The 13,486-nt window shown below is 53.6% G+C and overlaps 1 protein-coding gene across 1 annotated transcript in view; it reads left to right on the forward strand.

The window, feature by feature from the left end:
* Positions 1–13,486, forward strand: part of ANK1 (ankyrin 1) — a 215,797-nt gene that overhangs the window by 150,619 nt on the left and 51,692 nt on the right. Inside the window, exons 10-18 of the mRNA XM_060001240.1 lie at positions 382–579; positions 1,994–2,092; positions 2,538–2,636; positions 3,145–3,243; positions 4,659–4,856; positions 5,399–5,497; positions 6,293–6,391; positions 10,224–10,421; positions 12,807–12,905. Coding sequence (XP_059857223.1) covers positions 382–579; positions 1,994–2,092; positions 2,538–2,636; positions 3,145–3,243; positions 4,659–4,856; positions 5,399–5,497; positions 6,293–6,391; positions 10,224–10,421; positions 12,807–12,905 — 1,188 coding nt within the window. The remainder of the gene's footprint in view (positions 1–381; positions 580–1,993; positions 2,093–2,537; positions 2,637–3,144; positions 3,244–4,658; positions 4,857–5,398; positions 5,498–6,292; positions 6,392–10,223; positions 10,422–12,806; positions 12,906–13,486) is intronic.

Consider the following 13,486-nt stretch of genomic DNA (forward strand, 5'->3'; position numbering starts at 1 on the left):
TCTTAAGAAGCTTCTAAGGAAGGAGAGAAGATACATACACCTGAAAAGTTAATTATGAAAACAATTCGGCAAGTATATAAGTACGGTCCGAGTGAGGGGTACAGATGAGAAAAGCCCACAGGAATCAAAGGTGGCCAGGGGAGGCCTCGTGGAAGACGTGGGCCTGGCTAGAGCGGGCCTGGAGGATTTGGTGGGGTGAGAAGAAGGAGGTTTGCAATCAGAGACCAGCAGGAACGCGGAGGCCGGAATGAACCAGGCTCACCCGGGAGCCACATGGAAGCCCTGTGTAGGGAGGAGGTGGGAAGTGAGGTTGGAATCATTGCCTGCCTTGAATTTCCATGTTCATTTCCTATGCAACTGGTTGTTTTCCCTCTTCACCAGAATGGCTTGTCCCCAATCCACATGGCGGCTCAGGGAGACCACCTTGACTGTGTCCGACTCCTATTGCAATACAATGCAGAGATAGACGACATCACACTGGACCACCTGACCCCGCTCCACGTGGCTGCCCACTGCGGCCACCACAGGGTGGCCAAGGTCCTGTTGGATAAAGGGGCCAAACCAAACTCCAGAGCCCTGGTGAGTAGGAGGCTATCGGAAAAGGAGCCAGAGGGGCTAGGGCCAGAGCTGCATGGCTGAGCCCCCCAGGGAGGTACCCACTGGTGCCTGGAGCTGCCCTGGAGATTCAGGGCGGGGACAGTGTCAGGGGGCGGGGCACTGAGGCCCACGGGGCGTGGCAGCGCACAGGCGGATGTGACCTTACTCCCTGCCGCATCCCACACATAATGACCGAGCCCCCGTAACAGGCTGAGGTCTGGGTGGGTTTGGGCCCAGGACACCTGACTCACAAGCAGTGTGTGCGGTAGGTATGCGGGATGTCACTCCCGTCCGTGCCCAGAGCTGAGGGTTGGTGATTTCTAGCGACTGCCTGGCTTTTTGACCTGCTTTGGGGGCGAGTGAAATGGGCTCAGCTAAGCATCCTTCCTCTGCAGAGGGGCTCACAGTGGTCATGGTGCTTGAGCAGAGGTGAGTTCAGGCCTAAAGCAAATTCCCTCCTGGGACTGTGGTTCCTTTCGCTCGCCCCAGGCCGGGGGCTCCCGGGGAAGTTGCTGGTGGGGCCGGAGCACTGCACGGAGCCTGCCCACACCCGCCATCTCCCCTCTGCCCATTCCCAGAGGAGGAGAATTTAGAAGGCCGGACAGCCTCCAGGCCGCCAGGATGGCTCGTTCATTCATTTATTCATTCATTTGTTCAGAAAGCTTTCACCGAGCAGTCCCCACTTGCGGGGCACTGTCTGGGGTAGTCGGGGTTACTCAACCTCAGCACTACTGACATTTGGGGCCGATGTTCTTTGTTGTGGCGAGACTGACCCGTGAATAGATGTTTAGCAGAATCCCTGGCCTCCGCCCGCCAGGCGCTGATAGCACTCCTCCCCTCCTTGTGACAATCAAAACGTCTCCAGACATTGCCAAGTGTCCCCGGGGCGGGGGCTGGGTGGTGAGACAAAGTCCCCTCCCCTCACATTGAGAACCACTGCCCTAGGGGTTAAAGCACTGAAAAAACAAGCAGACGGGCAAAACCCAGCGAACAAACAGAAATCCCTGCCCTGGTGGAGTTTACATCCTAGCGTATCATGTTCGAGCAGGGCTGAGGTTCAGAAACCCATTTGACTAGAAACGCACGGCGGTTTCAGGGAACGTGCTGGGCTTCACAGCAGTTCTCTTTATTGTAAATTTCCCCTTAAGGAAACTTTAAACGGCAGCCTCTTTCAGTGCGTCCAAAAATGTGACGAAATTTGGAAAAAGGGTTTACAGACAACATACCCAGGACCTCGCCTGGTGCACAGTGAGAGCCACCCGCCCCTTCCGTGATTCACAGTGATTGACGTTTAGGCTGGGCAGGGGCTCCCTTTCCATCAGCAGGGTGGTCTGGGTGTTCCTTGGGCTTGAGTGCGAGCCCCTGCTTGCCTGTCTCCCTTTGTGTGGGGCTGCAGAATGGCTTTACCCCCTTACACATCGCCTGCAAGAAGAACCATATCCGCGTCATGGAGCTGCTGCTGAAGACGGGGGCCTCCATTGATGCTGTCACTGAGGTAGGAGAAACTCCGCAGACGAGTGGACGGTCTCCGCGGGCCTTCTTCCAATAGCCATCTTGAGAGTTGTTCTTTGTGGCTGCGTGTGTGTGTGTGTGTGTGTGTGTGTGTGTGTGTGTGTGTGTGTTGTGTGTGTGTATGCTAGTCTAGAACTCTCAGGAATACATCAGGGGTCGCTAAGACCAGGAGCTGGTGTCAGATCTCAGGGAGCTGTCCAAGGTCAGCTGCAAAATGTTTTGAGTTGTACATGTGGGTGGAATCACCCTGCAGTGTTTTTTTCCCCCTCCGGCCATTTTCCTAGAAGCAGACCCATTTCCTAGAACTCCCTTTCCTTGGAAGACTCTTCTGGAGCCCCTAGAGGCAGGAAAGCTTAAGCTCCATCTGGCTATGTGTCTGGAGGAGTGGGCAAGTCTCCCCCGTCTCACTCCTGTCTGGTCTGTTCCAGTCTGGCCTGACACCTCTCCACGTGGCCTCCTTCATGGGGCACCTGCCCATCGTGAAGAGCCTGCTGCAGCGGGAAGCATCGCCCAACGTCTCCAATGTGGTGAGTCCGTGGGGAGAGCAGGCCCTTCCTGTGGACGGAGGGCTCAGAGGCGAGCGTTTGCCAGCGATCCCAAGCTCTCCTCTCGAGGACAGAGGTAGAATTCTCAGAATAGCAGGCGCTTCGGACTTGGGGAGATGACTGTATGTACTGACGCTTTCTCAGTTAAATGTGTCACCCATGTGTAAGTCTTGGGGGTTTTATTTTGGACGATCATTTGGGAATGTCTGTGAGTGGTATCTGGGAATACATGTATGTTTTTAAACATTCCTTAGCTCTGGGGTTTACCTTTAAGTGTAACACACACACACACACACACACACACACACACACACACACACAAACCCCAGGCATCAGCAGACTAAAGGCTGAAGTTGCTTTTTGCTGGGGCATCTCCACCTCTTGGAGGAATGTCCGCCGAGCTACTCCAGGCTGGCACTGCAGAGCCCTGTGTGTGCCCTTTTGCAAACCCAGCAGGTGTTAACACTTCCATAATTTTGTTATTTTACAGAAAGTGGAGACCCCGCTACACATGGCAGCCAGAGCAGGACACACAGAAGTGGCCAAATATTTGCTCCAGAACAAAGCCAAAGTCAATGCCAAGGCCAAGGTGGGTTCTGGAGGTGGGAGGGATCCCAGACGGAAGCAATTCAAGCGCGGGAGGAGCAATCCTCCCTGATCGGAGACCAGGCTGCAGGGCTCGTGGCGCCGAGATTCCTTGTCACACCTGCTGGGTTGCAGCACACGCTCTGGTTCTGCTTTGCAAGGGTTCTGAGAAGCCCAGAGATGTGTTGGCATCAACAAAAGGCCAAGAAACAGTACTGCGGGGGGCGGGGGGGGGCGGGGCGGGCTGAAAGGTTGCGTGGTGGTTACAGTCACAGTATCAGAAGAGAAGCAACTTTTTGAAGAAAGCGTTGCCGGTGAAAATCAAGATGCCCTCGCGATGTAAAAGGCATCTCTGAGGTACTGAGTGATGCCGAGTTTGCAATCTGGCTTTGGCCAGGATCAGGCTTTCCTACCGCACAGACCACAGAGCCTCTGTTTAGTGTCAGGACTGTGGTTTAGGTTTGAGCCACAAACCCAAGGGAGGGAGGCCCCTAGCTGGGCCCAGTAACACAGAGACCCTGCCCACTGACCCCCTCAGCTTCCGGAGGAAACTGGAAGGGGTGGGGGGGGGCGGGAGCTGGGATGAAAAGTCATCTTTCCCCAGGTCTGACCCTCCCATTGCCCCTGGCGTAGAGAAAACCAGAGTAGCCTTCAGACAGAAAGACAAGTGGATGCTTAGACAGGACTCGGGAGACAGTACAGTTCACCTTGTTTGATTGCCCTTCACTTTAGTGTGGACAGATAAAGTGTTTTTTGCAATAAAGTGTTTTTTGCAGATAAAGTGTTTTTTACAATTTGAAGTTTTGTGGCAACCCCGTGTTGTCAGGTGGATAGCATTTTTCTAGCAGTAAAGTATTTTTTAATTAAGGTAAGTGCATTTTTTAGACATAATCCTATTGCACACATAATGGAGTGTAATAGTGTGTAAATAACTTTTATATGCACGGGGAAACCAAAAAAATTCATGTGACTCGCTTTACTCTGTTACCCAATTTATTGCAGTGGTCTGGAACTGAGCCCACAATGTCTCCAAGGTCTGCCCGTAAGAGCAACCACAATGTATAGTGTGTGCCAAACGTGGTGTGAAACATCTTATACACGCTGTCTGCTTGATCCTAACCATAGCCCTATGAGGTCAATACCATTATTCCCATTTTACAGATGGGAAGGCTGAGCCTTTGGGCAATTAAGTAGGAATAACAACTAACTTGAAAGGTTGTTATAAGGATTAAATAATATAGAACATATTATATAGAACATAACTCAGAGATTTGAACCTCAGCTCTTCCTCTTACTAGCTGTGTAGCCTTGAGAAAGTCACTTAACCTCTCTGGGCCTCACCTGCCTTCTTTATAAAATGAAGAGTTGGGTTAGGTAACCTTAGTGTTCCCTGTTCTTTGTTTTTGCTTTGGGTTCCAGGATGACCAGACCCCACTTCACTGTGCAGCTCGCATTGGCCACACAAACATGGTGAAGCTCCTGCTAGAAAACGACGCCAACCCCAACCTGGCCACCACTGCCGGGCACACCCCTCTGCACATCGCGGCCCGAGAGGGCCACGTGGAAACGGCCCTGGCCCTTCTGGAAAAGGGGGCGTCCCAGGCGTGCATGACCAAGGTACAGCATTCCTCCTCCCGTTCTCCAGAGCGGCAGGCTGGTCCCAGCTGGTCCTGGGGCAGGGGAGGGCGTTCCCATCTGGTCCTCCGTATTGCCTTGACTGTGCTGAGGGCTGCTGGAAGGAATGGACCCACAGGACTGGCCGCCACCTGTGAGCTGGGTGTGTCCCGTCCTTCCCCAGGAAGGTGAACTGTCGTTTCTCATCCAGCCACCAGCCTTCGTCTGTTTATCATGGAATGGCTCAGGATCTGCTCTGGCCAGACCAGACAGGCTCTGGGATGCGAGAAGGCTGGCGGCCCAGGCCCTGCCCGCAACTAGCTGGCTGTCAAATAACAGCACCAGTGGTTTTGACTCCGTCACGAGAGGTGCAGGTGGCAGCCCCCGGGGCTCTGGGAGTCTCAGCGGGATCACACCTTCTGCGCCCTTTATTCTACTGGCGTCTCCACGCCAGTCGGGGTGGGACACCTCCTTTGCCGCGGGCCCTTTCTCCAGGGAGGATGGCGGGCCTCCCCACGGTTCCGACGGCCTGTGTTTCTCCTCAGAAAGGATTTACCCCTCTCCACGTGGCGGCCAAGTACGGGAAGGTGCGCGTGGCACAGCTGCTGCTGGACCATGACGCGCACCCAGACGCCGCCGGGAAGGTGAGCTTGACCTTCCCTCCTGCCAGGGTGGACCCGGGGCAGAGGGGCAGCTGCACCTGGGTGGTCATCTCTGCCTGAGCCGACTGTGTCCCCCTTGCGCATGGGCAGCCGTCCAGGAAGAATGGCCTCTGGGGAGGCAGATCTTTCTGACAGAGGCCTTGCCCTTCTACAAAGACCCGGTGGCCCCTCTGAGCGAGGATGCTGCACTGCCCCATCAGCCCCTAGGACCCCCAGGAATGGAGGTGACCCCCAGGACTGAGGCAGTGACCCCAGGACTGAGGCGGTGACCCCCCAGAATGAGGAGGTGGCCCCAGGACTGAGGAGGTGACCCCAGGACTGAGGCGGTGACCCCAGGACTGAGGGGGTGACCCCCCAGGACTGAGGCAGTGACCCCAGGAATGAGGCGGTGACCCCAGGACTGAGGCGGTGACCCCAGGAATGAGGTGGTGACCCCAGGACTGAGGAGGTGACCCCAGGAATGAGGCGGTGACCCCAGGACTGAGGCAGTGACCCCAGGACTGAGGACGTGGCCCCCCAGGACTGAGGAGGTGACCCCCAGGAATGAGGCAGTGACCCCAGGACTGAGGCGGTGACCCCAGGAATGCGGAGGTGACCCAGGTCCAGCTGGTGTGTTCTTTAGTGACTTCAGCTCCAGACTGGCTCTGAAATGGTGTCAAGCAGATTTCCTGTGTAACAGAAGTGATACGGATCCCCACGTGGTGCTGCCTGGAGCCACAGGCATGGCCAGTGGGATGTCCCCTGAGCGAAGGCTGTCCCCTGTCCATCTCCCCGCAGAATGGCCTGACGCCCCTGCATGTCGCAGTGCACCACAACCACCTGGACATTGTCAAACTGCTGCTTCCCCGGGGCAGCTCCCCGCACAGCCTGGCCTGGGTAAGCCTCCTGCCCCACCCCGCCCCCACCCGGGACAGCAGGCGGCCGCCACCCCTCAGGGAGGGCTGTGCAGAAGCAGCCCGATTGCCTGCAGTGCGATGGCTGCTGACTGGGAGCCGGAGCGGGCCGGGAAGTGGGGAGCGCTTCTCAGCCACAGGTCACCTCGCAGATGTGGAGCTCGTTTTACACAACTAATGTGTACCCCAAACTGGTGTCAGAGGTCAGCATGTACAGCGTGCTCGTGGATTCCGGGACCAGGGCCACACCTGGAGAATATTCAGGGCTGGGGGTGAACTCACCAGAACCTTGGAGCGAGGAACCTGTCTTGAATGCGGAGTCTCCCCCCACATCTGTTTCTCTCTGGAGTTCCGGCTCTGAGATGGTGCCGTTTCTGTACACACGTTACACGTTGAGGTGTGGCCGGCGTGCACCCTCACACCAGCCCCTGAGATGCTCAGAGCCATGGGTGGTGCATCGCCCCTGAGGGACCCAGAGTGTAGAGAGTGGATGGGGCTTATGTAAGAGTGGACTGAGAAGGCGCTGTACGAGGTACAGGGATAAAGCTGGGCGCGAGGATCATTTTGGGGGGACAGGCCGTCTCCTGTGGGGTGAGAAGGTGTGCAGGGTCTGTGAGGGGAGGGGGGCCGAGGGGGCTGGTGGCCACGCAGATGAGGGGCGAGGAGAGGGGGCAGGGCTCGGGTGCAAAGGACATCGCGGTCCCTGAGCGCGCCACAGTGCTCAGCCCTGTGGCAGGAGGGAGCCATGGGTGGGTCAGTGTGATTCCAGCCGACGCCTGCTGACTTCCACGGGGATGCAGGGCAAGGCAGGGCGGGGCTTCAGTTCCCCTCTCAGGACGGCTGCTCATCTGAATTCTACAGCCTCCCGTTCCTGCAGACACAGCATCTCCCAGACACCCCTTCTCCTTGGGCTCCGGTCCCGCGCTGTTGTAGCAGAGCCCACATCACTGTGTAGACAGCGTGCAGCCCTGCTGGGACATGACTTACTCCTGCTTCTAAAAATAAAACGCTGGACTCGCACCGCTCCTTATATAAAAGACATCAGAACCAGGCTCATGGTATTTAAAGGGAGCTTTATCCAAGCACAAACCCTGCACAGATGGGTTTTGTTTCCATGGCAAAAAATAGTTTCCAAAGCAGTCTGGCAATTTTGTAGAATCTCACATGCAAGTCTCTCTGCACCCAAACCAAACCCACCCCTTTCTAATTTTGATGCTAATGTTGTTTTACTGTTTGGGCAGAGCTCTCTCCAGTGTGCGCATTCCTTTGGACGAGCGCATTTCCTTGGGGAAGAGGAGCCTTTTACTGGCTCACACTGTTCCTGAATCTTCCCCCCACCACCACCCCGACGCTCCTGCCTCCCTGCCCCTCGTCCTTGTCACCTACAGAAGGTCATTCATTCCCTGTAGTCCCAGCTTGGAGAAAGCTCACAGGGGTTGGTCCCTGATCTGAGACTGACGGTTGTTCTTGTATCTTGGTTTTAACTGCGGGTCACCTGGCAGCCTGACCTGGACGGGATGCCGTTCTTCCAGTGCGGACATCCTCCATTGCCCAAGTGGCCTGGACTCCTGATAATGCTAACGTGAATAAGTACTCAAGTTCCTGTCCTTTGTTCAGTAAAAGAGGCCCTAATAATCCTTGCTTCCATGCAGGGAATGGAAGGCAGGCTGCAGTCGGCACCCTAGGTGAGCAGCGGCCTTACCCCATTTCATCCTGACTTGGGAGCTTGTTACGAATGCAGAATCTGGGGCCCCCTCGTCAGAATCTGCACTTTACCAAGATCCCAAGTGATTTCACACACATTCAAGTTTGAGAAGCACAGCTCCAGCTAAAAGACCTGGGCTCTGGAGTCGGAAGATTCTCTGACACTCAGAGAGAAGGATCTCTATTTGGGGATGACTCCAAATCCCAGGCCTGATCCACTGAACCACACCGCTTTTCTTTGCTCCCTTTTGATACAGTACAAAACTCATTTTGTTTAATTAATTTTATTACAGTCAAAATGCCGATCTTGTCAGGGGAACACAACCTACAAAGAATTTAATGTTTTCTCATAACATAATCAAATTTAAAAGGAGGAACAGTAGGATGAATCATCTTACATAATTACTCAGAGAGAATGATTTTTATTATTCAATTTATTCTTTGGGTAGATGACAACTTTCCTTTCCCCAAAATCTACTTTGCAGACAGACGGGTCTCACCGTGTCCCCCAGTGCTTTAAACTGGGATTTTACTGTATTGGTCGGCCCCTTTTTTTCTGTTTCTTTTCCCTGATCAGTGGATCCTGGCAGAATCAGAAATGTTGGTTTCCACAATAAGGCAGTGGCTGGCAAAGGAGATTCAGTTCTGTGGGATGGCCAGAAGGATGCTGGCCGTGGCAGGAGACCATATGCCTTATGCCATCTGCTCTAGGACTGGGTGGGCATATGCTTGGAAGCTCCTGGGTCCGGCACAGGGGTCCTCAGGCCTGGCATCCCCCTTAGCCCTGAATGCTTTGTGGCCGACAACATCAGCCTTACCCATATGCTTGTTGGAAATGCAGAGTCCAGGGCCTCCCTATACCGTCTGAGTCAGAATCTGCATTTTACGGAGATTGCAAGTGGAATCTTGCTCCAGTTGAAAGAACCTGGAATCTGGAGTCACAAGACCAGACTTGGGTTCTCCGTTGTTTCACTTACTATGTGACACTAGAAAAGGCGTTTAACTTCTCCGAGAACTGGCTTCTTTATCCAGAAAGCAGGGTAGTAATAAAAATGCCTGTCTTACTTGCTGTACGTGGGTTGCAGTGAAGCTCAAAAAGGATGATGTAGGTGGAAGTGGTTTCCAACAGTGATAATCAAAGTAGGCTGCCTGCAGTGGGGTATGGAGTTTGCTCCCAGGCACTGCTTCCTTCATTGAGAAAGTCTTCCTCCCAAGACAAAGGGGAAAGGAAAGCCAGCTGAATAGAGAGTGCACAGTGACGTAGCTGATTTACTGTGGGACCGATCTCCTCATCTCATAACGGACTTAACAGATTTGTGAACCAGGGCACTGCAAAACCATACAAAGGTTTTATTAATTTTATATCTCAATTTTGGAAAGCACCTTCACATATATTATCATATTTGATCCATTCAACAACTTTAAGAACAAGGTAGATGTTACTGTCCTCTTACAATGGCTTAAAAAATACGAAAGGAAGTCTAGTTGACCATCTTGCCCCTAGTCACATGGCCGGTTAAAGTGGACCAAGGACTGACTCCACAGCCCCAGGTCCCTTGCTGGGGACATGTACTCTTAACGCCACCTGCCTGAAGCCACCAGGCCCAGGGGGAGCTTTTGGCCCAACATCACGAGGAGAGAAGGGCTCTGTTCCTTTTCCTCTATGAACTGGCTTTGGGGGGCATGTTTCTCACTGTAGGAAAGAGGGCATGGAAGCCTTTCATTTACTTGTGTGCCTAGCTTGCTGGGTGTTCTATAGGCCTGCTGCCTGGTTGAATCCTAGCATCTGTTTGGGACAGAGCACCTTGTGCACAGAAGATAGATGGAGAGAACGGGTAGGACATTTGCTGGCTCTGGGAACCAGAGAAGAACCACAGAACCACAGAAGATAGATGGAGAGAACGGGTAGGGCATTTGCTGGCTCTGGGAGCCTCTCCAAACCAAATGGACTCGGTTGGTTGGTTTGTTTACTGAAATGGTCCTCCCAGGTGACACCAGCCCGGAACCAGGCCTCCTGGCCCCTCCTCAGAGGATCTAAAACATAAGGCATGTGCTAAGCTTGTCAACTCAGCACTCCTGTAACCAGGCTCCGGTGGCCCCTTCTATTTCAGAACGGCTACACCCCTCTGCACATCGCTGCCAAGCAGAACCAGATGGAGGTGGCCCGCAACCTGCTGCAGTACGGGGGCTCGGCGAACGCAGAGTCCGTGCAAGGCGTGACACCCCTCCACCTGGCGGCCCAGGAGGGTCACGCGGACATGGTGGCTCTCCTGCTCTCCAAACAGGCCAACGGCAACCTGGGCAACAAGGTAAACACGCGTCTGCAAATATCCCTACAGACTCAATCACATTGGGGGGTCAGCTGACGACACACTGCATCTCAGGATCAAGCACCTGCTGTGTGCCCCGGTTCTGAATCAGGTGATGCGCACGTACACGTGCACGCGCGCGTGTGTGTGTGTGTGTGTGTGCGTGTTCTTCGTTGCAGTGTGTGGACTTCTCTGTAGTTGTGGCACATGGGCTCAGTAGTTGCAGCTCGCGGGCTTTAGTTGCCCCGTGACATGTGGGATCTTAGATCCCCGGCCAGGGATCAAACCCGCGTCCCCTGCACTGGAAGGTGGATTCCTAACCACTGGACCACCAGGGAAGTCCCCCTGTGTAGGTTTTATCTCAGTTTTGTAAATGAATAAACAAGTTCAGAAAGGTTGCTTATTCCAAGATTGCAGGACCCCAAGCCTACCTGAGGCCAAAGCTTTGGCTGGTCCTTTCTAAAGAGGTTGACTCAAGAATCTACAAAAAGATCACTACTGAAATCCATTGCATGCTTTCCCAAGTATAGGCCAGTGTCTACATTCAGGAATGTACTAAGTAAGCTGGGACTAAATATTCTTTTTCTGTGAGGAAGATATTGTTTTCAGTGCCAACCTGTCCCTTCAATGGAGTCTCAGTCCAGGGACTGTTGACGTGTGAGCAGGAAACCCTCTATGTGGTGTACCTGGCACGTGGGAGGATGGGCGTGGGAGCCGTTTCCCAGGGGACACCCTCATGGTTTTCATCAGCTTCTCAAAAGAACGCATGACCCAAGAAAGACTGAGTCACTTCTTTTGTTAAACACCAATTTTATTGAAATATAATTCACGTACCATAAAATTCGCTCTTTTGAACTGTACTATTCGGTGGGTTTTTTGGTATATTTGCAGAATTGGACAAACACCACCACTGTCTAACTGTAGAACTTTTCCATCACCCCCAAAGGAAGCCTCAGACCCATTAGCAGCCACGTCCCATTTCCCTCAAACCCCCGTCCCCTGGCAACTAATCTCTCTGTCACTATGAATTTGCCTGTTCTGGACATTTCGTACAAGTGGAATCATACGATATGAAGAGTCACTTCTTTAGACGACAGATGAACATAATACAGTTTCAGAAAGGCAAGCGTTTTGAGGGTAACTTAAGATTTCTTAAAAGCGTGTGGATCCATTGGCTCTATCGGGACGGCTTTGGACAGGTGACCCCAGGAGGGAACTGTTAGGGCAGGACCATTGTGTTGGACAGGACTCTTGGTTTCTTGCTGGTACCATTTAAATGAGCCAGGAGGAGAGGGGGGTGCCCTGCCCTGAGACATCCCCACTCATCCACATCCACACTCACCAGTCAGGTTACCGCATTATCCCAAGGATCAGGCAGGGCACCCGGACGCTTGTGACCGACCCAGGACCTGTTCTTATGTGGGCAGCCCCACCTGCCTGCGCAGGCTTCAGCTAGGCAGGCGCACCACTGGGCCTCCCATCAGCCTGGGGGAAGCGCAGACGGCAGGGGAGGGCGAGTGGAGTCTCTGGAGAGGGGGCAGGCCCTGCCCACTGGCTCCGATGACAGAGGAGCTGCAGCCCTGTTTGCCCCACGGTTAGGAAGGCGTGTTGAGCGGGCTCCGGGGGAGGGAAGCCTTTCCTGGCATTTTTGCGTGAATGCGCACGTGTCAGTCAAGGTCGCTGGAGCGTCACCATCCTCGTGAGAAAGCTGTGATGAAAACTCCAGGAATCTGGGGGTTTCGGTCCCAGCAGGATCCTCCACCCTGTTTACTGGCTGGGATGTGCTGATCACAGGCTGCATTTAAATGTCCCGTCGTGGTTTACAATGCATTTTCGTCTGTTTTCTCAAGTGAGCCTTCCTTTGCCCTTGAGATTCGTCAGTTATAATCCCGATTTTCTCGATAAGCAAACCAAGGCTTTGAAGCTCATCTCGAGTCATGGAAATAGGAAATGTTACCACTGGAAAGGATCATAAAGTTCATCTAGTTCAGAATTCAGCAAACTACGGCCTGGGGTCCAAATCCAGCTCACCACTTGTTTGTACAAATAAAGTTTTATTGGAAGCCAGTCATGCCCATTCATTTACGTGTTGGCATAGCTGCTTTCTCACTATAACTGGCGGAGCTGGGTAGTTGCAAGAGAGACACAAGCCTAAAATATTGACCATCTGGCCCTTAACAGAAACTGTTGCTGACCTCTGATTCAGTCTAACCACCTCATATTTTAGTTAAGGATGGGGGGGGCGGGGCTAGAAGAGCTTGTCTAAGGTCAAACAACTGGTTGGAGCGTGCAAAGCCAAGTTCGACTCCCAAATCTCAGTGCTCTTTCAGTGTCGCCTGGAATTCTTTCCTGGCTCCAAGCTGATGAACTGCTTTTCCTTTCCAGAGTGGACTCACTCCCCTTCATCTGGTCGCACAAGAAGGTCACGTTCCAGTGGCAGACGTGCTGATCAAACATGGTGTCACGGTGGACGCCGCCACCCGGGTAAGGCCAGCAGCCAGCACTCTGTCCACAGGGACTCCCCTTTCCCCCTGCACCCACAGGCCTACCCACTCTGGCCTCCATCACTGGTCCATCTGAGGATATTGGATACCCCGAGGACCCAGTGGCCGATTCCTGTCTGCCACTTCCTAGGGGCGGCAGTGGAGTTTGAGGACCCCAGGCCAATGGGCTCGCTTTCCAGTGGGGAGTCTAAAAAGTTGGCTAGACCTTTGATCCTCTGTAGTGAAAGGACGTTTAATCATGATTCCAAGCCCTGTCTCACATGAGCAAGGTATCAACATGTCAGGATGCACTGGAAAATTCCGCCCCTTCTACTCCGGCATTTGGCTAAAAGCAGGTCAGCATTCTTTGAGCCTCTGTGTGTGCAGGGAGCTCTGGGGGTGGGGGTTGGGTGGAGGATGACCCAGTGCCCAGCACACAGTGCAATGAGCCTCAAGGCATCTGCAGATGACATAAGAGTCAGGAAGGGACAGCCGGTGTGATATGCGGTGCAAGGGGGCTTCTCGTGAACCCACGGAGCACAGAGGGAGGAGAGGGTGTTTCCATTTGGTGGAAGGAAGAGG

Source organism: Delphinus delphis, chromosome 21, assembly GCF_949987515.2.
Source record: "Delphinus delphis chromosome 21, mDelDel1.2, whole genome shotgun sequence".
NCBI classification, from domain to species: domain Eukaryota; kingdom Metazoa; phylum Chordata; class Mammalia; order Artiodactyla; family Delphinidae; genus Delphinus; species Delphinus delphis.